Genomic DNA, 24587 nt, shown 5'->3' with positions numbered 1-24587 from the left:
TAATGTGAAAATGATCCCCATACAACGGGCTGCGACCTCTGGCTAAAAGCCCTTTCTGAATTCTGCTCAAACTAAACAAAGGAACAAAATGCCTTTGGGGGTTCCTGGGAGGGGACACATGTTGCTGTAGCAGTAGGTTTTGGGGGGTGATTTCCCTCTGAGTTTGAGGGGAAACCGGGTGCTTTCTTCTATTCAGTGAAGGTACTCTTGGCTCCAACAGACAGATTTTTTGATGTTGGAACACCTGTGTGGTAGGAGGCACGGGCCAAGTTCAAGGAAACATGCCGTCCTTAGGCAGCTTCCATGGCAGCTCCACTCTGTACGTGGCTGGTGACGTATGGGGCCTCTGGATGAATTAGAAAAAGGCCTTTGTACCATGATGTGGCAAACTGTCAGAATACGTATCACTTTTACTGGAATGACATCTATGCGTATTAAATCGACGTTGGCAGCTCTGAGATGGGATTTCCTTGAACAACACACGACCTGTACAGGTGTACATGGTGGTTCCAGGCAGTCTGGTTCACTGGCTAAGCGCACAGGCTGTAAAGTCAGGTGTGAGCTTCACCCCCATGATACCACTTACTAACTTCCTACATAATTTAAGCTTTCTTAACCTCTCAGGACCCCAGTTTCCTCATCTGTAAAGAAAAGATAGTAAACTTGGGGTATTTGGGAGATAACATATATAAAGACTGATACAGAGTTAAGGCAGGAGAAATGGCAAATGTCTGTAAAAACCGCACAGGGAAGAAAACAACAGCGAATCATCTCCCTCTAGGGAAGACTCAACCACAGTCTAGCACAGTAGCATTCCTTCTCAGGATGGACTACTGAGGCCTCTCTTGGCTATTTCTACCCATGTTTAACCCTTCCTCCTCTCAAGGCACGCCACCCCCGCCCTGACTACCTCAGCCTTTGCTGCCATTACCTGCTTGAGGCTTTCTTATTGTGGGCCTCCCACTCATGCTTCCGATTGAGAAAGCCTTCCATCTGGGCCGAAGGCATCTCCTGGGTTCTGGCCGGCAAGGTGGCGGCACTCTGAGCCGGGAGAGCAGTCTTGGCTTTGCGATCGGAGGTGGGGGAGGGTATGGGACTGGACTCTTTGGAACTTGTCCTCTGCTCCGCAGCGCCATTGACCATTTCACTCGTATCCACCGTGTCTGCCATCTAGGGACAGTGGAGAGGCTATTCAGCTCACCCCGTGATTCAGGGCGCGGACCACATACGCTCTGACTGACTCGCACACGTGGCTGTGTATAAATGCCTGGCACAGATAGAGGCAGTACAGTAAAACCATTGCACATCCCACAAAGCCAGCTGGACACCAAGGACATTAGAAGGTGGGAAGGGATTAATGCCCGCCCGTTCACGGGGAAATGAGAAAAGCGAAATGCCAGTATGAGTTTTACTGCACTCTGCTCCTCTGATCAATCCATTTTCTCTAATGTAACTCAGATCATTTCCTCTTAGGGTTACTTTAAAAACAAAAGGACAACGGTAACAATCACACATATTAAATATGAGAGAGTGGACGTTATACAGCAGCCACCTTACAACCAAGGACGCCACCAGAAGGGCTGGAAGTTGAAGCGAAAGGGCATTCACAAACAGATCGATAGACAACTCTATCAGAACTACACAGCATTCCCCCAGAGTAAGACAAGAAAGACCTTCGGTTTCTGAAAATGCTCTCTGGCTCTCCTCCCCCTCCCCTCAACACATCGTCATGAACACATGCAGAAATTAGGACGACAATCATGCACTTCACATCTACCACCCCAGTTAGACTTTGGAACTTAAGAGCTGGAAGGAAATGAGGCAAGTCAACAAACATCAATTTAACCACATCTGCCGAAGTTGTATCGTGAGTGGGTTGTAGTTTGTGTTAAAGGAGCTGGAAAAGCCAATCACAGTCACTCAACACCACACGGCTATTTACCCCCAAACAAAGACAGAACCAGGGCCTTCCCCATCACGTGTTGGTTGATCACGGTGCCTTGCTGCACTGAGACGAGAAAGCCCAGAGACCGCCAGGCTTCCAGCGGCTCTGACCCTTCAGGCTGGAGACGTCTTCGGGAGCTGTTCCTTCCCAAGCTCATTTATAGTGTAACCCTCATGGCTTTGCGGCTTGGGAAATGCAGTAGGGTCTGGATTCATTATCGCTTTCAGCCTGTGTGCCATCAACTGTGTACCATTCACTGTAGCAGCCCCCGGCTGATACACCCAGGGCGTGGGATTAGCGAGTTACTAAAGCTGGGTGTGGCCGACACTTTAGTGGATTACAGACAACCTGGCTCCCCTCATACACGAACGAACATGGAGGTGTCAATGGCAACGATCATTAGCTGTATCCCCCACCACTGCTGCCCAGAACCAAAAGGACACCAAATCAGCAGGAACAACCTCAACAGCGTAAACGGTAGAATGGCCACCACTGCTTGAACACTCAGATATGTCAACTCTCAGGAACTGGATCTCTGGTTTGGGTCTTATCTAAGTGGCTGGGGCAGGAGTCACAAATTTATAACCCGTCTACGCAAACTATCATCGTTAGCATCAGGGCTTAGGGTGAGACCAGCGGCTATGTAATTCAAGGATTTTTTTTTATTGAAACCCTTTACCCACAGAGCAATATGGAAAATGGATTCTTAGGGCAGAAAGGCATGGGGGAGGGGGGATGCATGGTGATTGCCCTGGCCTTGCAAGTGACAGCCTGTAGACCCATGCTTATGAGCAACAGGCTATTTTAATATTTCTCTCCTTCGTTTTTAAAGGAGAGATGCAGGAAGGGAAATAATAAAAACAAAAAAACCGGGAGTCAAAAGGAGTGAGTGGATTTTAAAGTTGACAAATCTGTTCTAGTGGGAGACTTCGGGAAATTTCTGGTGGGAAGTGTGAGTTTGGTGTGGAAGGCCTGTGCCAAGCGTGAGTCCAGGGAGACATGGGGTTAGTGTGTACAGGAGTCAGGTTAAAAAAAATTAGTGCTGCAGGTGTGACTTGAAAACTGCTAGTGACAGCAATAACCTGGACAGAGAAATGTTTACTTAGAAAAGACTAAAATTTATCATACTTGGTCAGACTTCAAGGGTGGGTGAAGGCCAGGGAAGCCTCTTCTGGGGGCAAATCCTGCAGCAAAAATTTTTTTCTTTGGAGTTAGAAGGAAAGAGAAAACCCCAAACCAGTATGCAGAGACAATTAATGTTTATGCAAATGAATCACTAACCAACAAAACAAGGAAAATAAAAGGAACAAAATGAATTTTAATGGACATGGGCTTAAGCATGCCAACAGACAACACACCACTAGAGACAAACATCAAAAGCAAATCATCGTGCTGTGAACGAACAGTGGGTTCACGTGAGCACACCCTCTCCCCACCCGTGTTGCTTCTCTTTAGCGATTAGTCCACAGTGCTTTCTTTAGTGGCTGGGTACACCTGAGATTTTAAATGGGAAGGTGAACACAAATGCAACGTGACAACTAGTAGCACAAGAAACACCCGATTGGTTTCGAAGTGCATGAAGCAACACTGTTTTCAAGTTCATGAACCTGAGTCTCTGCACCGTAACTCGAAAGAATGAAAAAACTTCTCTTCTTCCAATACAACCCAATTGCAATTAAAATTTTGTGCTGGCAAATTACAATGTAAAAATCTAGATAAAAACAGGCACGAGAACAAACGCCAAAAACATTACAGCACTTCTTTTTTGTGTGCTTATAGTATTTTTTTTGGTCTTTTGAATAAAAAAAGCATAAAAGTGGGTATCAGTGCTGATGATACAAAATTTAAACATATATATGGAAACATCACATATACATACAGATCAATGACATGTAATTTGGAGCCAAGAACACATACCAGGGCTCCTTAAAGACCAAAGATAAAGCAATGGTGTTTTCCTGAACATGGAATTTGGTGCGTTTTAAGGCAGAGACCCAATGGTGGTGCACACTAACCCCCGAACGTAAGAAGCTTGGCATCTATCTATATACCCATCTACAATCACAAGTAGATAGATATGTACATAGAAATAAGAAAAAACAAACAAGATGCTACATGATGTTATCCTGACAAAAGAAAAAAAAGACATGCATCATGAAATGAAAAGACAAATTAGACTTAACTCATGGAGAACACAGATCAAAACAGGTTTCCGATTCCACTAATACCTACATATGGCAAATGAGCAAACGAATGTCTCGTGAGGCTCTGATGTAACATGGGTTGGGGTTGGTCTTTATCAGTACCAGGAAATCACCTCTTTCATTAGCTTTTATTCCTAAGGAACAGCATGCCTGTTAAAGCATTTCCAACCCCTGCTGGTGGTCTGACAAATGCCATCCTAAAAGACTTCTTGTGAGAGAACTCCAGAGAAGAACTTCATTTTCGTAAGAAAATGAAAAACGAATCAGAAGGAGATCTGCAACCAGGCACACAGCAGAGTTTCTGTCTACGCAGACGCTAAACTTCACTGCTGAAGCCAGGAGGCGCGTCGCTGCTCCTAGGAGCGGTCCACCACGTGCATTGTTCAAGTACTCAGGGTGAACCAGGATGGCTTTTGCTCCACGTTTAAAAAACTTAAAACAGTTTGACACCCTGAAGTCATTGGGCTGAATGGACAGGCCTGGAAGTCCGGGAGGCAGGCTTCCGAAACATGCTGGGAACTGCCGTCACCTGCGGCGTCCTGGCGGTGCCGACAGGGACCGAGGCAAGGGTGCAGCAGCCAGGGGCGGGCACTCTACTCCCGAGGCCGGCTGCATTATCTCCTGCCAGGGAGCCTAGAATTCCCAACTCAGGACTTGGCGGAAAAAAAATATGAGAGAAACTGGTTTGTAAAAATCAACAAATGATCCTAGGATCTCAAAACACTTGAGATCCTGCACCTAAAAATTCACGCAGCTTCCCAAGTAGATCCAACTTTCTTTTTTCCTTCCTTGTCATTTTCAAAAATGAGTGTACCCTTCATGGAATGTCACACAGCTGACTGTAGGTTTTAATCTTAGTACTTAAAGTCTCCTTCCGCATATACCAGTCTCCCTAGTTATGAGTAAACTATTGCAGGTTAATAACATCTGTAAATGAGACTACATATAGTGCAATACTGCACCCTGTTAGTATAACTGGATACATCATACCTGTCGGATTCTAGTTTTCTTCTTCATTTTGCTGTAATCTCATTAAATTGCAATTACTCATGTAAGGCTTTCGCTGTAAAATCTCAATAAAGTAAAAAGCTCACATAAATAAAAAATAAGTATGCTGCTTTAAGGCAACTGAGCATCCATCAGTTAAAAGACTCAAATAAACATGAATTAAACACAAACAAATATGAAACCAAGGAAGGCTATGAATTAAGTAAAATTGTAACACTGTGGGTGAAGTAGAAGCCAAAAGGTCAAACCATCAGGATTTGGAAAGAGTGGTTCTTGACAAACAGTAGTGAACTTCACAGTCCGGACCATGGCTGGTCACTGGCTGTCCGTCTGCTATTAAAGTTTTTGTAGTTTTGGTAGGTTTGAGAGCGGTAACTAACCCGTGGAGATCCCTGCTCAGCTGGCAAACCATTCTGGGAAACTTGCTCTCCTTTCGAAGTCTCCCTGTTACGTGAATGGGGAGAGAGGACAGGGGAGGAAGAAGAGAAAGAGAAGACGGGGAGAGAAAAACAGTAAGAAAAATGGACAGAACGTCAGTCTCTTTTAATGCAGGTTTTCTCTTAGAAAAAAACCCCTACAATCCTCTTTCATATAATTTAGTTTCTTTTTAATAACTTTCAAAGCATTTCAAACCAACTCAAGAGGTAAGACTGCAGAGACTCCCACCCCCCATAAAGGCAGCATTAGGGTTTATTATGAATCTCTTACCACAGCAAACTAATTAGTCCCTCAGAAGTAGAGAGTAATTTCTGGCCTTCATGTGAAGCCACCCACAACTTTCAAAAACCATCCCCACAAAATCACTGGCTGGACATGGGGGTGGTTCACTCCCTCCATTTAATCACAAAGGAACTCTGAGCATGTGTCTGTGCGCATGGGTGACCGCTTATGCACAGTAGAGGGCACTGTCTACATCCCACTTCGGCTGCCTACAGAGCAATGTGACTGGGGACAAGGCAGTGTTCTCAAATGCAGCCCAGGGGTGCTTGTACTGACTCGAGAAAGTCTACAGTAGTAATTCATAGAAAGGACATGTGGTCACCCAGACGCTCCCCAAACCTCACTTGCCACTAGAACTTAGCCTCTGGTGGCAGTGCTGTGACTCACCACTGCTGCTGGGACTCGGTCTCCTCAGAAACCTTCGTGCTCGGCTCGGGCGAGGGCGGCCGCCTTTTCCTCTCCTCTTCCTCTTGCTGTCTGCGCACTTCCAGTAACTCCAACTGAGGGAGAGCATGGTGTTCAGCAGCGCCCCAAACCCTGCCTCTTGTAAGGGAAGGGCTCTAGAGGCACTCTGGAAATCCTTGAGCCTGCATTTTCTACACTGGGTCACACTGGCCAACCAGAGGCTCTCACATCCTAAGCAAAATGACACTAGGATCATAGGAATTGCAGCCACCAGTCAAGATGACCAGGAAGAGAGACTGAAATGATGAAACGGGTGTATTTCCCGGGCGGGCAGGGTTCCTGCAAGTTGTCTCCATGCCCCCTGAACACTGGGTTTAATTTCTAAATGAACTGTGCAGCTCTCAACTGGGAGTAGGCAGAGCTACCTGAGCATGAGGGGCCCTGCCGGACATGCCAGCAGAGCTCTGACAAACACCACTGAGACGGGGCTGCACTGATTCCGGGAGGCTTGCTATGCTGTGGTAGGGATTTGCGTTCAGCCCAAACCCAGGCAACACATAAAAAGCCACAGAACAGTCTAACTGAAACCAAGCCATTTCATGAGCAATATGCATGCACTGTAAGTATTCCATTTGGGCACAAGGATATTTGAAGCACCCAGAACTGGAGAAACTAGAGAGGACACTATTTTTGTAAACCACGAAGAATCAGCTTTTTACCAAGAGTGCAAGTCTTAGGAGAAGAAACACCGCCCTGGCTGGTGTAACTCAGTGGATTAAGCACTGGCCTGTGAACCAAAGGGTCACTGGTTTGATTCCTAGTCAGGGCACATGCCTGGGTTGCAGGCCAGTTCCCCCATGGTGGGGTGGGGGGGGCACGTGAGAAGTAACCACACACTGATGTTTCTCTCCCTCTCTTTCTCTCCCTTCACCTCTGTTTAAAAATAAAATAAACAAAATCTTAAAAAAAAAAAGAAGAAACACCAATGAACAGGCCCCGAAGGCCTTTATGTTGACAGAAGCAATGATCAGGAACAGTGAGATTTTCAATGGTCTAGGATCAGCCTATGATAGTGGGAATTCTAATTCTGAAATTCTGAACAAAATTGTAAGGCTATGTATGATCCCTGGAAACCAAAGCTATGAAATGTGGGACAAAATATCAAAAGAGAAAAGCAAATGCCAACCATTCAACTCCCAGGCAGAAAGCTACTGTAAGTGATCATAAATCTAGGAGGCCAGGAAATGAATGAGGGGTGGTGGCCCTGGAGAGTCTCCCCAGGTCCTATACTGAGAGTGTCACCAATTTCAGGAAGATCCTTACTGCTTTTAAAAGCAGAGTGATAACATGAACCCCTGGCGTAAAAGGCGGGCAGGGAGAAGAGGCCGCCTGGCAGAACCAACAGGCCAAGCACCAGGTACCCAGCGGCCACTCACCGTCGTCAGCCTTTCCAAGGCGGAGAACCTCTCGTCCCAGGTCGCTGCAGACTTCTCAAAAGCCTCGTGGCGTTTGATGAGCTTCTCCACCTCGTCCACGCTCTGGCCTATTTCTCGGCTGGATAGGTATGGCTCCTGTCCGAGCAGCCAGGCCTCGGCCACGCTGGCATCCCTTGAGAACTGATGGACCTCCAAAACTGCACAGGGCACCAAGAGTGAGTACTGAGGAATGGGGTGACTCGGCAGCCAGGGATGGCACTGCCCTCTGGTGGCAGCTGCCTGCACAACACGTTTTACAGTCTAGAGCAGCGCTAATATGAACATAATTCGTGAGCTACATATGTGACCATAACTTTTCCAATAGCCACGTATAAAAGAAAACAGGTGAAAAAATTTTAAAACCATACTTCAGACAAGCTGATATATCAAACTATTATCATTTCCACCATGTAATCAGTGTAAAAAAATTATTGATGTTACACTTTCTCGTCTTTGAAATCTGATGTGTATTTTATTGTTCCAGCACATCTTGATGTGAGCCAGTCACATTCCAAGTTCTCAAGAGGTACACGTGGGCAGTGGCTACCACATGGCGCAGCCCAGGCCTAGAAAGCATACTCTGCTCACTGGCCCTACTGAGCGAGATAAGCCTCAGGTACTCTGCTCACTGGCCCTACTGAGCGAGATAAGCCTCAGGTACTCTGCTCACTGGCCCTACTGAGCGAGATAAGCCTCGGGTACACCTGCAGGAATTCACAATCTATCTACATACAACCACCAGATTATGCTGATGGAGCAGACATTTAAAACTATCTTGGTGTGCCCCCCATCACCCTTCTTGGGACTGTAGTTTTTTGAGGGAGGGAGGAAGAGAGAGGAGGTTATGGGGGCACTGTACCAAATGGGGATGACATGGGCTAATAAGGCTTTTACTTCACTCATCCTGCACTCGAGGAGACAGCATGCTGCCCACTGCAGCTATGAGAAGGCAGGGCAGGTATGCGAAGGCAGGTTAGCACCGGGCTGTGCTGTGTTTATATTAATTTTCACACACCTCCAGCCACAATGCTTGAAGCCATTCCAGGGAGAAAGCACCAGGGCCCCTAAGGTCTGCTGGCTGTCTCCGTTGGTCATCCTGGTAGTCCCCTGGCGGCCACAAGGAAAGGATGGCACCACTGCACCAGGGACCTGCCCAGCAGACCATCTGGTGCTTAGTTCACAGCGAGGTGTAATACGGATTTTGCTGAACTAAACTGAACCTGCCCTGGGAATTCTCAAAACTTATAGACCAAACCCTGATCCAAAGAATGGAAAAAAGTGCGATTGTGTGTGTGTGTGTGTGTGTAAAGAGGGTTCTGTTTCTAGTAAACAACCCTGATGTCTGAGAGTGAGGTATGATACAAGGACAGAGCCCCAAACACAGACTGGCAAAGCACGCAAATAGTGCTTCAGCTGGGCTACTTTCAGGGTTCATACCAAGTATTCAAGTGTTATTCCCAAACTGTGTATTATAAACCCTGTTACTTCATATATTCCTTTATAACAAGAGAATAAAAGTAGAATCCACCTCAGAGAGTCATTGTGGAGAATAAATACAGAAAAATATGTAAGACTTGGGATAATGCCCAGCTCCCTGTAAAAAGTTTATGATTGCTAGCCTTTATGTTCTTTTGTTCTCATCCTTCTAAGGATGAGACCGAATCAGGCCAACTTCCCCCTTCTGACTCTGCAGTTAATGATTCTTCTTAAAAACAGTGGGGGGAGGGGGATTCAGCTTCTGCCCTCTCCCAGAGACACCAAATTCTGCCATCCCCACGCTGTTCCTAAAGATCCCCCAACCACGTACAACACGTATGGTCTCAACCAACCATAAGATGAAAAATAAAAAGTAACAGATGTGCCACTGGAAACCACTCAAAAATTCTTAGCATGAAATGGTGAAATAGAGCATCAAAAAAAAGAAGCATTTACAATTACAAACATCATTAAGCGACAACACCATATCTAATCCACAAAAAGCAGGAAAATAAACTTGCATACTTTCACGCGGCACCCAAAAAAAGCAAAGAGAGAAAAACCAAGTATGTCCTTACTCAGTCTTAACCACTCCCACCGGTCTTCCCACTTGTCAATCATTTCTTTTCTCTTTTCCGTCAACTGAAGTAACTTTTCCTTGATCTGTGAGGAAAGAGGTATCACGGAGATATCTTAATAGAACGTACTGCACCCTCCTAGTCTTCCCCTGGATCAGCCACTTCACGCAAGAAAAACACACTTTGTATAGAGACCACCACTACGCCAGGAACTAAGGACTGCTTAGCCTACCTGCGTACTGGGAGAGCAGAGAAGAGCAGAGAAAAGCAGAAGGGGCTGAGAACAAGGCCGGGCTCCACTCACAGCTGCTCAGTCACTGGGCGGCCAAGAATGCACGGAGCCCCTGCAGACTCTGGGGCTCCCTTTGGCAAATGCCCAGGGAGGGAAAGAGGAACAGCAGGAGGGGCGAGGCCCTGACATCTGAGAACATCCAGTCCCCTCGGAGGGGCCACATACAGACCAACCCATTATTACCTAACTGAAGCGACAACCATCCACCAAAGAGCAAACAGATGTGGGGCGTTCACGGTGGAGAGGGGGTGTTACCTAGGAAGAGCACTGACAAAGGCGAGAGAGGACGAACCTCCGCCCGGGGCCTTCAAAACGGTCTGAGCTGCCACAGATCTGGACTTGCTGGCTCTGCCCAGAGTCTGAGTAATTATCTTTTTCTACACACACAGGAAAGCAGCAAGGTGTTCCCATGTATAAGAATGTACATATGTATATATAAACATAAGTATACTTTTTCTCTGTGGCCACACACACACACTCACAAAGTCATTTTACATCTTAACCAGCGGCAGCCAGTGACCCTGCGGCCCCAGAGCAAAGCGGCAGCCTTACCTCCTCAGATGCGTAGTGCTTTCTTGCCAAGAGAGATTTCCCAAGTTCAATGCAGATGGTGAAACTGTCATTACGAGCATCAATTTCAGCTTTGATACCTTGATGATTGTTCATTAGCAGTTCAACAGATGACACATCCCTAAAATGAGACAAAGAAGACCTCCTTTAGGACACGAAGCTTTTCAAATAAATGTGCTGGTTTCAAAATACATTATTAATTTGAAGGAAGCTATTTGATGGCACAATTTACCTTTAAGGTCTGATTCAGCCTCAGTCACAGGAGCTGAAGTGCAATGACAGTACAATTCAGGACCAGCCACATCACCTAACGTTCAGAGTAAGTTACTCCCGTGTGTGTGTGCGTGTGCGTGTGAGTGCATGCTTGAGGAATTCAAAACAGCTGCTAGGCAGATGCCGGAAAAACCACTGTATTTCAGTTCAAACTTACTTTGAAGTGCAACTCAGACTCCCTTTAAGAAGGTACAGAAGCGACAACATGTGTTCCCAATCGCACCCCAGAGCTAGCCGCCACAGGTTCAGGACATGTGTGTCCAAAGGGCAGCTTTTGGTGCCTCCCCCGCCTTACTTAGACATGAAGAGACACACAGAGCGGGAACCAGCTTAGAAACCAACGCCTGGGGGAGCTGAGGGAGGTTTTCATGAATCAAAACCTAGGATGGGGAAGTCCTGATCTGGAAATACAGTAGACACATAACATAGATAATATATATCTTCTCTTGGGACCTGGTTCACTTGTCAGTGGCAGTGGGGGCAGGGTGACCCGGAAGCTGCCTGAGTGTCTGCTCGTTCCGCTATCAGCTTCTCTTTACCGCTTTGCACGGAACACAGCCAAAGGGAAGACACAGAACAACTAGTAAAACATCATCTTAAGACACCAGGAAAGTGGATGCTTAGGGTTAAGAGACACCTTTAGTAATAATGTGTATGAAAAAGGACAGATTGTCCTTTTAATCTATCACACATAGAGAAAGTACTCAGAAAAGTCACCTCGTTCCAATGATGAGGCTGAGAGCCCCAGGGCAGGAGGCCCTGAGTGAGGGTGAAACCCAGTGAGGCCCAGGTCAGGGGAGACATGGGAGGGCTCCCCAACACTGGGCCCCCCGTGCCCCGGCAGGTGTGTGCAGCGGACCAGTGAAGCAGTGGCAGCCTCCCTGATTGCCCACGCCCCTGCTCTGACCCCTGGTTCTCTCTGGAAGATCCCGTCTCATACCACCCGGGGTCTGCCTGCCCAGGAGGCTGGGCGTGTTACCTTGGCTTCTCCTGAGCTTCAATCTGCCGGATGACATCCTCCATCCACAGCATGAGGTCACGCACCATGCTGAAGAAGCGGAACTTGTCCCCCGTGTCCACCAGCCGCACCCTGCGGCCCTCACAGGCATCCAGGAGGGCCTTCCAGGCTTCCAGGACCTCGTTCTCTCGCTTCTGGATGTCATCGGCTTTATCGCCTGCGTAGGCCGCCTGCAGGCGGGCTGCATCCTCCTGCAGCTGCCTCACCTGTGAGCCGTGGGGGAGACAGCCAGGTCAGAGGGCTGGGCCTCCCCTCCATCGCCCACCCTCCCCCTCACACACACGCTGCACAGGGTTCTGTTTGCTTACTGATGGGAGCACCAAGCCATAGCGGGGCCCTCCTGACCCCAGGAAGCTCACAGCTTCATCAGGGAGACCCAAGTCACAGAAACCCAAGTTTACTGTAAATGTACTGAAGCGCAATACGAAGTTCTACAAAAACAACAAAACAACTGAAATGCTGCAGCAAGGCAGGAGGGGGGGACTTTGGTCTGGAGTGGTTCCCTGGAGGTGGCCTGGGATACAAGGATGACTCAGAAAACACACAGTGTATTAAAAAGGTAAACACCTAATCTGCTCCTTTAGGGCACACACGATGTTTTTATCATGAACGAGAGACCGCCAGGAAGAACACATCTGAAAACGCCTTTCCCAGTGCCGTGTGATGTGCTGAAAGCAAGGTGTGCACCACCTGTACGGACCCTCACAGTGGGGCGCTTCAACTTAAAAACCATAAATACGCAGCATCTAATATACTTGGGGGGGTAAGACAATGTCAAAGGTGAAATTTTAACGAGGCAAACTTCAAAATGCAAATGTGTCTTAAGAAAAGATGCTAACCAGAGATACTACAATTTGTCATCGGTCAGCTAGCAGAATTCAGGTTGGATGGTTTACCTGCCAGCGGAGCTAACTCACTGCCGGCAGGACAAGAGGCCACCGCTCCTGCAGAGGCACGCGGGCAGTACCTATCAGAATTACACATGCACGTCCTTTCGATTTTATGATCTCACTTGAGGAACTTGCTCTACACTTATTCTTGCACATTTAGGAAATGAAAGGCACACAAGGAATGCCTTGTATGCCTTTTATTTTACTGCAGCATTGTCTGCAAAAGCAAAAACTGAAAATAAAGCAATTGTCCCTGAGTGGGAGACTGGTTAGATAACGATGGGACCCATGTGGCCATGAAAGCAAACAGGGAGGGCTCTGTGTGCTCCCATGAGTACGGTGAGACAGGGACCATCAGGCTTTGGGACTGGACTCCAGCCCTGGATGGCACTGGACCCCTCAACTCTCTGGGCCCCGCAAGGTGAGGAGTTAATGACAAAATGAGGGGCAACTCCGCCATCTCGGAGTCTCTAAAAGTAAATTACAGGTGCAGGAGGGCCCTGCTGCCGGGACGTTTGCTGCAACCTCGTCTGCAGGCTTTCCGAAAGTCCCTGTAGCTTCTGCTGTGTGATAGCAGAGGACGCTCACAGAGCTCTTGCTATGGCACACGCGGTGTGAGCACCACCCCAATCTTCAATGCCTCAGGGGGTTGAACTTTGAGAGGTAAATTAAGCTGCAATGATACAGAGCAGAGGCCCCACTGGCACCGGGGTTGGCCCCTGCTCTGACCACTGCGTCGTTAGGATCGGTCACATCGTGCTCCAGGACCTGTGTGCAGCAGGAGCCTCTGAACACGAAGCCGACAAGCTTTCGAACAGGAAGTTTTCATAGAGCTGGGAGTCCACCAGCTAGGAATCCCTTATGACGCACAGTGGGCCCTTTTCCGTGTGATGGGAACAGACCCGCAACCTCTCCGTGTATCTCTTTTAAACATTCCCTCAACACCATCCACCTCCTTGGTGGAAAAGCTGAAGCACTCATCTGAATGGCGCCCCAGCTGTGATCCCCCTCTGCTTCTAGGAGGAGGCAAGTCAAGGGTGAGGTGACAATGGCAGTGAAGGCGGTCCCTCCACAGAGCAAACCCCAAAGCCCCCAAAAGAATGGTACGGCTGATGTACCAGGTCAGGGGTCGGTCCACTGCTGAATCTGGGCTGCCCGTTTCTATAAATAAAAGATTCACTGGCATACAGCCACGCCCCCTTGCTTTCATATTGCCTGTGGCTGCAGCACACTGCTACGGCTGAGCTGAGCAGTTGCAACAGGAATGGTTATGTCCCACAAAGCTGAAAATATTTACCCTTTTGGGATTCTACAGAAGAAGGTTGCCAAACCCTACACTAGATCATCAACGTGCTCTTAATAGACAAGAACAAAACCCCAATATACTGAGGGCTAGTATGTATAATAAAACTGACTTCTTCTGTAAGACCATGCAATTTGGTGGTTGATGTGGGGGAAAGGATACAATGTCTATTTCTATCTAAAAGACTTAAGACTAAACAAGAAACCGTGCAGAGATTAAAGAGCAACCTAGACTGTGAGCATACTGTAGATTCTTACTATGACATTGTCATCATTTGGTCAAACAGCTTTTAAACAAAGCCTAGTGTTACCCATTTCACACAGGAGGTGGGGGGAAACACCACATGTATTAAAATGTTAGAATCTTGCTTTCCCTCCCTGGATACATAACTCAGACCCTGGGTGACGGAAATACTCAGGCCTTATTTTGGAAATTACTCTAAACAGATATACTAACACCACACATCCTTGTTGAGAAGGTCTGTCACTTGCAAATGTTTGGTGTGCATCTGGTTTATTTATTTTAATGACAAGGATGGTCCTCTGAAAATGTCTGAAAATGTGGCAACCACAGAACTTTTTGGACTGATAGATTCTCCCAAATAAATGGAGAATGTTTACATGTCTGCACGCACATACATGACTTAATTTAGGCTGTTCTTTGCGATGTGCTCTGAGGATGGAGAGAGATGCCCAGAGACGCCCAGACACTCTGTCCAGAAAGAACAACTCCTGCCACCCCAGAGAGGCCCCACGCACCTGCGTGCCCAGAGCCTGGATGTCGTGCTCAAACGTGGTGTGCATCCTCTGCAAGGTCTCCACTGTGTTCTGGTCTCTCCCCAGCTCCTCGGGGAGTTTCTTGTGTTTGTCCTGTATGCGCCCGAAGATCTCCTTGGCATCATGGTAAAACTTGTGCAGCTCATAGGAGGCGGCGAGAATCTGTGTTCTCGTGTCAATGAGCTCCAGCAGGTCAGCCCAGGCTTCGTTGAGCCCATCCTTCCACTCGGCGATGGTGGCAGCGTCCGAGTGTCCGGAGTTGATGAGCTCATCTGCCATGTGATTGACTGTGTCCACGCGCTCCTGCCCAATGTTCCCTGTGTCTCGAGCAAATTCCCGGAATCGTTCTTGCAACATCTGAAACAGAGATGAGCGTAAAGAAATCAGAGAGACTAGTGTGAACATTTTCATTTCTTCATCATAGGAGCATCCTTTGGAAAGAAATGAGTAGCGTGCATGACCCAACACCAGATCTTAGCTCTCACACCTCCTGTCAATCAGGCTTCTTCTCATTCACTGGATCTGAGTAAGGCACTGGCTCCATGTCCTTCTACCACAGAAGGGGGCATGGAGAGGTCACACAACTCAAGTCAAAGTCAGTCGCCCAGTGATACAATCACGAGCTGCAATTAAACCCCATGACCTTTGTGTCCAGGGCATTTCATCTGCTCACAAAGAACACAACCGGCCAACGTCACCCAGAGCTCGCTGCCCAGCCACCCGCGCTCCGACTGGAGTACTTGCCGTGACGTGCTCGTAGTCCTGCCCCAATTCGTGAGACCCTGCGACCACCTCCCTCTCGGCGATCCACTGCTCCAGGTCATCCACCTCCCGGTTGAGCTGGAACAGCCGGTGCCTCTCATCCAGCTTGCCCCTCCTCTCCTCGGCCAGGTCCTTCAGACCTGCATAGAGCTTGTCCACCTTGGACTGCCGCATGCTGATGCGCTCGCTGAAAGCGGGGTGGGGGAGAAAGACCTTTACCTTTAAATTCCCTTCAGGGAGAAAACAAATGCGGTGGAAATGCCAAGAGAGCATGTTACACAAAATTTCTTGAAGAAAATGTCTAGTTAACCTGTTTAGCCTAAAAAATAAAACCCTAAAGTCTGATGCAAGTAAAGAAGAGCCAAGATGTAAACAAAACACAGTAATTAAGGCGGAAGCCTGCCCGGACACGACAGCGGGAGGGGAGAGGAAACTCGAACAGCACCGCTGGCCCTAGAGGTCAGGATTTCCTGTGACGTTAAAAGTTAATGCCAAATCCAGGAGCCACCTTACATTCTCAGGCACCACGCTGCCAAAGGGACAAATGATATCCCCGTCTGGCACACACCTGTACCTGCTCTGGCTGTAGGCTCTTCTCTGCCGGGAAGGCGGGGCCTGCTGTTCCCGTTTCGTGGGCCCTGAGTGAACTGTATCCCTATCCCTCACTCTGACTTCTCCCCTGAATGACTGTCTTCTAACAGGAAAACAAAGAGATGACCTGATGCTTGTCCCCGGAGACTGGGAAGGTCACTTTCCTGGGAATCCTGACCATGAACTTCTCAAAGACCCCATCTCCAACTTGCCTGAAGCCCTGGAAGACCCCATCTCCAACTTGCCTTGGGTAACATACAAAGCCAATTCCTTTCCTGTCTGAGTCACAAAAGGCAGTTACAAACACAGAAAGCCTGAAATGACTGCCACGGAAGTTAATACAGGAGCCTGGTCTATAGCCAGGAGTACCATACACTCACCTCTTCTATCTTGTTACTCCTAAGGCATTCTGAGATTGATGTGTGAGAGGCAGGAGGTGGTATACTTTTGTTCTTCCTAGGAGCCCTTTTATTTGATAAGGTCCATGTGTCCACCTTCCACTGCTAATTACCAGTAACTACTAGTAATTAAACTATCCCATTCCTCTTAAAGACTAGAAATAACTTTCTTGAACTGGGTGACTTTCTCAACACAAGGGTCAGGTGCTCTGATAACCTCTATCTGTGCAAATCAATCTGCACCCCTGACTCACACCACCAATAATCTTTCAACGGGGCCTCGGCCAGAGAGGTATTTAACTGACAAGAGCAACTCCCGATATAACAATTCATCATACTATTCAGCATAGGCCTACTGGGTATGTTTTACAAATGCTTCACAAAGATCTATGCCACCAGCTACTCAAGGGAGTGCAGCCATTTCCTTGTGCATGGTGGAAGCGAGAGGGCCTTCCTGGGAGGAACTGATAGCCTGGTCTCCTCTGTACGACACGGCACTCACCTTTCAGGGTGGCTGTCGGCCACCAGGGCCCGGCTGGTCTTGGAGAGCTGGTGCACCGTCTCTGCATAGTCCTCCACAGCCTGTTCCAAAATCTGGTGCTTCTTTAACATGGAAACTGCACTCTGCTCATCCTGCAAAAAGTGGGGAGTGTCACACCACGGCCACCCCCAGGCCCAATGCCACCTGAAAGGGAGACAGACTGACCACACAAGAGGAAGGCCTCTGAGAAAGAAAAAAAGCGAAGTGTGACATGGGCAGCAGGACTCAGAAGCATCTCAAGAGCGTCAATGGACTTGACTGTGTGGAAGACCAGCTTACGGACAATGCAGAATGACTGAGACCCCGCCATGGCACGGAGCGAGGCCCGGGCACACCCGGTACACACTGGCTGGCTGAAGCTCCCCTCAGTGTAACAGACACGTGGGTCTCTTGGCAGTTTGGAACCTGAAAATGCTTGCAAATTGTCTGAAAAGTGTTGTTTACATGGTAAAATTTAGGTAATCCTATAACCAGAAAGAGCAAGGAGGACTCTGGCAAATTGCTACTTGGAAAAACAAAACAAAACAAGAAGATGGCCCACTGTTAAGACATGCTAGGATGCAGACAATAAAATTCCAGCCACCTTTATGTGCCACGGTGCCCTGTGACAGTCAAAAGTGGCAACGAACTGTTCCACAAAGACACAACCATCAGCAAAAACACTCAGGGCCGAGTCTGAGGCTCCTCTGGGGCTGGGATGTGCCCAGCCTCCTCTCAGGAGGGGCCGGAACCCTCTCTCACCTTGGCCTTCTCCTCAGACATCATGTACAGCTCCTGCTCGCTCATCCACGCCTCGGCCTCGGCCGCGTCGAAGTAGTACTGCTGGGCCCTGTGCGCCTCCTCGAGCCGCCTGTGCCGCTTCTCCGTCTCCTCGATGAGGAGGCCCCACAGCTGCTTCAGGTCGGCGAGCCTCTGCCGGATGGCCTCAGCATTCAGGCTGCTGCTGTCGCTGACGATGTTCTGGCTCCTCTCAAAGATGTCATCAATGCGAGGCTGGTGTCCCTGGATTTCTTTCTGGAGGGTCTGTGGGAGCGGGAAACGCACACCAAAGGTTTGCTAAACAGCAACAGCATGCTGTTTATGCCAAGCCATGAGGGCCAAGGGGAAATCGAAGCCTCCAAAGCTCTCTCAACCCTCTCTGCCTTCTAATTTGGAGCAGTTATTTATCAGACTGTGCTAACCCGAACAGAAACGCTTACCTGATTTTTCTTTATCAACAGCTGCACGGTCTGGAGGTTGTGGCCATGATCCGTGGAGGTTGCCAACGGCATCCTCTCTCCAACCCACAACTGGAGAGAATTGCAAATAAGTGGTCAGTACTGCTCCAAAAGAACAAATGAGCAAGCAGAGCAGGGGACAGCCAGGAAGCCAGCTTGAGAGAAAGTGTGTTCGCTCCCCTTGGGAAGGGTGGCCAAGAAGCCAGCCTTCTCTGACATGGGGCGAGCACCAGTCTCTCAGACCTTATTTCATCCTCAATGAAAGACTTAACTCTCAGTCCTCATTTTTAATTTATCTTTAAAATTACTGCTCTAGAGAATATATATAGAGAGAGAGACAGACAGAGACAGAGAGAGAGAGAGACAGAGACAGAGAAAGTTGCATTTCATGTGAGAGGGGAAAAGAACCCTTAGAAGGCACATAGCATTCACTGGCTTTGATAGCCTGGCTCACCAACATGGCCCAAGATGAGAGCACCAGAGAAGGACGGGCCAGGAGGTTTACAGAAAAGCTATCGCAGCAGAAAGGGTCTACTCACGATCTCGTCCTCCACATCCCTGTTGAACTGATGGATCTCTTTGGAGGCCAGCAGGTTATGCTTCCGTTCACTGAGGGGCTCCAGCAGCTCCATGAACTTGGTCTGCACGGTGAGGCGCTTGCTGTCCACCTCGTCGGTGCTCTTCCCCTCCTGACTCAGGGCCTGGGCCTGGCTCTGCAGCTCTTCGATCTCCTTCTTCCGCACCTCCATCTGATTCTCCAGCATCTGAGGCCAGAAAACAGACCCGACTTCACACCAGAGACAAGGCAGCAGGCACGGCCCTCTAAAACGGTTGCTCTGGGCACTGGCCAAAACGAAGACTGGAGAATATAAATTTATACAGTGGAGAGACTAAGAAATAGTTCCTAACATGTATCAAACTATCACAATTAGTATTCCACTCTGTCAGCTGATTTTAAAAAAAATCGCTTTCTAGGACTTTTACATTTGGGAGAACATTCAAATTTATCCAGAAACTTGGGAAGAAAATAACAGGTAAAACAAAGAGTTAATGATGGGGAAAAGAGAGTCTTCACTGGCGGCTGAAAAGCCCTTAGGATGCTAGAAGCCACTTCAGCCACCAGGAGGAAATACAGTCTTGAGGTTCCAGCTCTTTGGGGCAAGAAGGATAGCTAATGTTATCATTCTCCCCTCGATTTCTTCAGTCAGAAAGCTGACTTTTTATTTTCATTTTTTTACATACTTGGATAATTGGCTGAAAACGTATTGTTTATTTAAATGAAAAAAATTAGCAAACTTGAGAGCAGAGGTACCGGCATCACCCGGCAGACATCACCCTGGGAAGACCGTGCACTCGACTGACAGTCAGCTTGGAGCCAAGGGGCCTGAATCTGGGGACAAACCAACCCCTCTGTGGGACAGGGAGGGAAATAGCTAAGGCCACAAACCACCCTTGAGAAAAACCACTGAATGCTTAACGACTTAACGAGCAGTGTAACCAAATCATTTAGCAAAAGAAGGCTGTAGGTGTTGCCGAGGAAAGAGGCCCAGATACTCGGCTGAGATGCTTTTTGCAGTGACTGAGCTGCTTCTGTAGAACTGCTGGGCCCGGGATCTGGCGGGATCTGGCCGCACAGTGCAAACCCAGCCAGGGGATGCACCGGAAGATTCTGCCTCCCACTTGCTTTCTCAAGCTCACTGCAGCTGTTTTCTCATAAATCTGAACTAACTTCATTTGCCCATACAATGCTCTATTGTGATATTAAAAAAAACCAAATTTCTTGTACCCTGAACAACTCTGAGAACTATCATGTTCTAGACATTATACAACAAAGAATGTGAACGATTCCTTTCCTCCATGTAAACTGCAGAACCCAAGAAAATGAGTTATTCACCCATTAAACAATGGTATCATCTATCACCTAAGAGGATGATAAAACAAGTATTCCCATGCACCAACACCCAGTACTTCTAATATTGATTCTTTCCAGTTGGTTCTGGGAATGTCCCATGATGCTATCAGAGCACTTGGCTGGTCCAAAGTGCGTCACACGTAGCTGGATGACTGAGGACACAGTGGGTGAGTTTGGACCATGGCAGTAAAACGGAAACAGGTCCAGGCAGGGGGCTGCCTCGCCCACTTGCCTGCTGCTTTTTCAGCAGGATGTTGACGCTGGTCAGATCCTTGCCGTAGTCGTCAGACTGGATCTGACTCTCCAGGCCGTGCAGCCACTTGTCCAGATCCGCACAGCTCTGGGTGAAGAGTTCGGCCTTGTTGGCGTCGAAGAGCCGCTGGGCCTTGGTCTGGGTGGTGGATTCAAGGACTTCCCACATTTTATGTAAACCAGTGAGTTTCTCCTTCACCACAGCTTCTGTCTCAGGCTTTTCTGAAATGAGCTGCATTCCTTCCTAGAAAACACAAACCACTGCAGTGATAAACAGTCTGCTGGAGAACAAACGTCGCCGTGGAAAACAGACCTAAGATGATCTGACCTCTGATTCGGCCAGTACACACACACTCCTTCCACTCGAAGTTGCTGCTTGACACAACTGACAACGGCCCAGTCTACGCACCAGCTTTCACGCCGGCCGAGCAACCAGTGATTTACTGCGTGCTGTAATGGGTTCAACTGGGGCACTGGAACGTTTAGTGCCAATAACCTAAGACAGGCGTCACCCCCTCCCAGCCATCCCCAAAAGACCAGAAAACAGTATTTCAACGCTTGAGGCTGAAACAATATAAAAAGTGTCAAGGAAGAGAAGGGAACTTCACCACGCTCACGGTCAGTTGGGCTTGCTCTACACAGAAACCTCCTTGTTGAATCAGCACATTTTAGATGATCACAGTGACTAGAATACAGTTGTCACACAAGGGAAGCAGGGAAATTTAGGACAGAACATTCTAAATTCTGTGCAAGGGACCCAATCAGTCTCCATCACAGTCCCCCACAGGGAGTACGATCAAGACAGTGGGGACGCTGCCCAGGGGCTTGCAGCCCATCACGCCAGCCAGTGAGACGCATGGCAGCGACGACGCACCCAGGGCATGGGATGACTACCGACTATAACTTTCGCAGGCGATCAAATGTGACTCCAGAGGGGCTCATTTCCACCCAGGCCACTTCTCACCGTGGCCACATCAGCCTCATCCAACATTTTAACTCACCTTCTCAATTTTGTCGAGCCATTCTTTGTTGGATGCGAGCTCTGCTGTAAATGCCTGATGCTTTAACCACTTACTGTGCAGGTTTCTGGCTTCGTCGTAAGACATGTCCTGGGCTGTAAGCATCTTTTCGTTGATCCAGAGGGACAGCTAGGAAAAGAGCAAACAAACCAGGAAGGTTTCAGAGGTGGCAATCATGGACATCAGCCCTTTTTCTACTTGGAAAGAGCTGCATTATGTCACATGAGGTATACTGCACCTGTTTCCTGTTTCCAAGTCAACAGACAACCAAATATTGACTTTACAACTCTGACCTGTCACAACAGGCATCTCCACTGTACAGAGGCTGGACCTGAGCCCTGCTCCAATCCATACATCTAACATTAAATCTAGAAGTACAACATGCTCTGAGCCGGCTTTCCAACAGTCTGGTACCTTTAGCCAGCTCTCCCCGCAAAGGCTTGTGTTTAAAGCTCTGCCCTGACCAACCCAAGCCACAACCTTCTTTTCCTTCTGAACACACACACCCGCGTCGGCTGTGCCATGTGAACTACGATTAACTGTCTTTCACTCCACTTGTTCTTTTGCATCCTTTTAATTCTGTTATAAAACAACCAAAACGGCTACTCTCTTATCTGCCCCTCATGGTGCATCTATGGAAACGTCCAGAAGCACGAATGGCTCCCTCAGTGCAGGGGTCAGGCAACAGTGACGTCCTCTCCTCCATGTCTGAGTCCCTTCACCCCCGTTTCTCTGCAGGGCCTTCCGACCAGACCAAGAATACCTCACAGGCCTGCATTCTGAGACCCAACATGTCAGCTTGGATCTGGACTCTGGAAAGCCTCACAAGGCCTGCCAACCGCTGACAGGTCTGAGAAGGGAGTTCTCTCCTGAGGCTCAGGCTGGGAATCAGCCCAACCCTGGGCCCTGGACACACGTCTCTTGCTGGCTCTCATCCTGATACTCTGGCTCCTCCGGCTCCTGCCTGTAGCTGGCTGTGCTAGGGTCCTAGATCCTACCCCATTCACAGTGCAAACCCAGGAAGAGCTCTCTGTTGGCCCTGGAGGAAGATGCACAAGGAATATATAGCAGCAGCCTGGAAAGAAGCAAATGTCTTCAGGGACTGTGTCCCTTCTCCTACATGACCATGAGAAGCCGCTTTTACACGAGTTGCTGCCACAACAAATTTGCACCCCAACGCCTTCATGCCCCTGTTGCCAGAGGTTTAGAAATGGCAACATAAAGCTGACAGAAACCTTCACAGGAGCCACACTCCCAAGGCCATTCACTTGTACTCTGGGCTTCCCTATAAATCTGCTTAAACAACAGAAAGCCCGTTCTTTGGGAACAAGGTCAAGGGGGGCAATGCGGGCCATAAGAGGATGCCTGGCCTTGGCCATGGCAGCTTCCAGCACCATCTCTACCTTTGCAGGCTGCTCAACCAGCACGCAGGAGGGGCTGGGGATTGAGGGCAAAAGGTAGAGAGTTTTGATGTCACTCTTTATTGAGGGCAAAACCCAGTAAATCTTATAAAGCCCCCTCTAAGCAGGGACCACAGATCTGCTACACGACAATCGAGACAGTCCATTTCCTACGTCCAAGTCATCTGAGCAGCTACGATCTCAAATACTACCGACATTCATTCAATCTAAGGGGGAAGAAGTTAAAAGGAAACTAAATAGTAAGATTTCTCCTTGTATTTTGTGTACACACACACACACACACACACACACACACGCACACACAAAAGAAAGATATTAAACACAATAGAAAGCACTTATCTGAAGTACCAAGGACATTCACATATTTTTGCTATTCATAACCACCTACCCAAGAGAGATTAGAAGAAAGAGCTAGCTACATTAAAATTAGAGGCTTATAAACAAACCTGCTCTTTGCTGAACACACCGCCCTACAGATAAAGCCTCACGCGACGAAGCACAATGAAATGGGTCCATGGGACTTGCTAGTGCATCAGCCCTTCATCAGCGCTTGGGAACCGGGGCTACAGCTATTATTTGTGGGCATTTACAAAGGTCATTTGAGAATAGACTCAGTCTCTGTGGAAAAGAACACTGTGCAGATGGGGAAAATGCTCTATCAACTGATTAAACTAAAAGCAAAGCACGGACCTTGCCATCCCTGTGCCACACCCACCCAGTTATACTGCCCGCCCTAACAAGGCAGGGGGTATTATACACTGTGAAGGAAAAAAAACAGAAAAGAAGAACCTTTTAAGTCGTTCCTTTTTCAGGATATCATATTAAAATAACACTAAAATTAGGTTGCTCTTTGTGTTCCCCACCTGTACCTGGGACTAGGCGGACCCCTGCCCATTCCCACCATATTGCTTATCGCTTGCTGCAATAAATGTCCCCACCCAGGCAGTATGTACGGGGAGGGGCAACAATCCATGCCTCCTCAAGCCAAAACTCCCACGGGGAAGAGAGTGTGACAAAGAGAGAACATGGGAGTGCCCAGACCTTGAACAAGACCCAAAGCCAGCAACAGTAGCAAATCTGACCTCTGGGCATTCTGTAAACACCTATCAGTATAATATGTAGATTTGCCAATGTAGGGCTGTCTCTACAAACCCCATTCTCAGAAATTCTGACTTAAGAAAGGAGTATTTAAATGAGGCTGAATGATAGAATAATACACATTACGCCTTTGTTTGTACTTCAGATTCCAAGGGTTTTGAAAGGTCCACATCTGACCTAAATTTCATCACTATGTAAAAAATGTACCCACTGATGTGGGACATGTGATATCCCCCAGCAGATATTATGCTGGTCTGCACCTGATGAGACTCAAGGAAAGAAAAGATAAAGCCAGAGACATGCCAAGCAGTCACAAGGAGACCTGCACGTCATCTCTGGGACATAAAAGCCTGGTGGAAACCTTTTTGCATTCTTTAAGGGGAAACCAGGCAGGATAGAGGCTGCTGGGCGAGCCTAATGGCTACTGTTGTGTAAGGGTGGAC

The 24587-nt window shown here is 48.2% G+C and overlaps 1 protein-coding gene across 3 annotated transcripts in view; it reads right to left on the bottom strand.

Annotated features, from left to right (window-relative positions):
• SPTBN1 (spectrin beta, non-erythrocytic 1) overlaps nucleotides 1-24587 on the bottom strand; it is a 195023-nt gene that overhangs the window by 3845 nt on the left and 166591 nt on the right. For 2 of the 3 annotated variants that reach the window (XM_037047913.1, XM_037047914.1), the window contains 15 exons: nucleotides 21608-21754; nucleotides 20587-20850; nucleotides 18982-19206; nucleotides 18425-18514; nucleotides 17967-18248; nucleotides 17187-17317; nucleotides 15678-15882; nucleotides 14916-15290; nucleotides 11926-12170; nucleotides 10656-10794; nucleotides 9812-9896; nucleotides 7719-7915; nucleotides 6265-6377; nucleotides 5538-5601; nucleotides 932-1170 (listed from right to left, as the gene is read on the bottom strand). In XM_037047913.1, coding sequence (XP_036903808.1) covers nucleotides 932-1170; nucleotides 5538-5601; nucleotides 6265-6377; nucleotides 7719-7915; nucleotides 9812-9896; nucleotides 10656-10794; nucleotides 11926-12170; nucleotides 14916-15290; nucleotides 15678-15882; nucleotides 17187-17317; nucleotides 17967-18248; nucleotides 18425-18514; nucleotides 18982-19206; nucleotides 20587-20850; nucleotides 21608-21754 — 2801 coding nt within the window. Of the gene's footprint in view, nucleotides 1-931; nucleotides 1171-2687; nucleotides 5602-6264; nucleotides 6378-7718; nucleotides 7916-9811; nucleotides 9897-10655; nucleotides 10795-11925; nucleotides 12171-14915; nucleotides 15291-15677; nucleotides 15883-17186; nucleotides 17318-17966; nucleotides 18249-18424; nucleotides 18515-18981; nucleotides 19207-20586; nucleotides 20851-21607; nucleotides 21755-24587 lie in introns of those variants that run through there. The other variant, XM_037047915.1, reaches the window with a different exon arrangement.

This window comes from Sturnira hondurensis, unplaced genomic scaffold (genome assembly GCF_014824575.4).
Source record: "Sturnira hondurensis isolate 20B ecotype Veracruz unplaced genomic scaffold, ASM1482457v3 Scaffold0006413, whole genome shotgun sequence".
Classification (NCBI taxonomy): Eukaryota; Metazoa; Chordata; class Mammalia; order Chiroptera; family Phyllostomidae; genus Sturnira; species Sturnira hondurensis.
The sequence above is the reverse complement of the archived record's forward strand: the minus strand, read 5'-3'. Positions and strand labels throughout refer to the sequence as shown.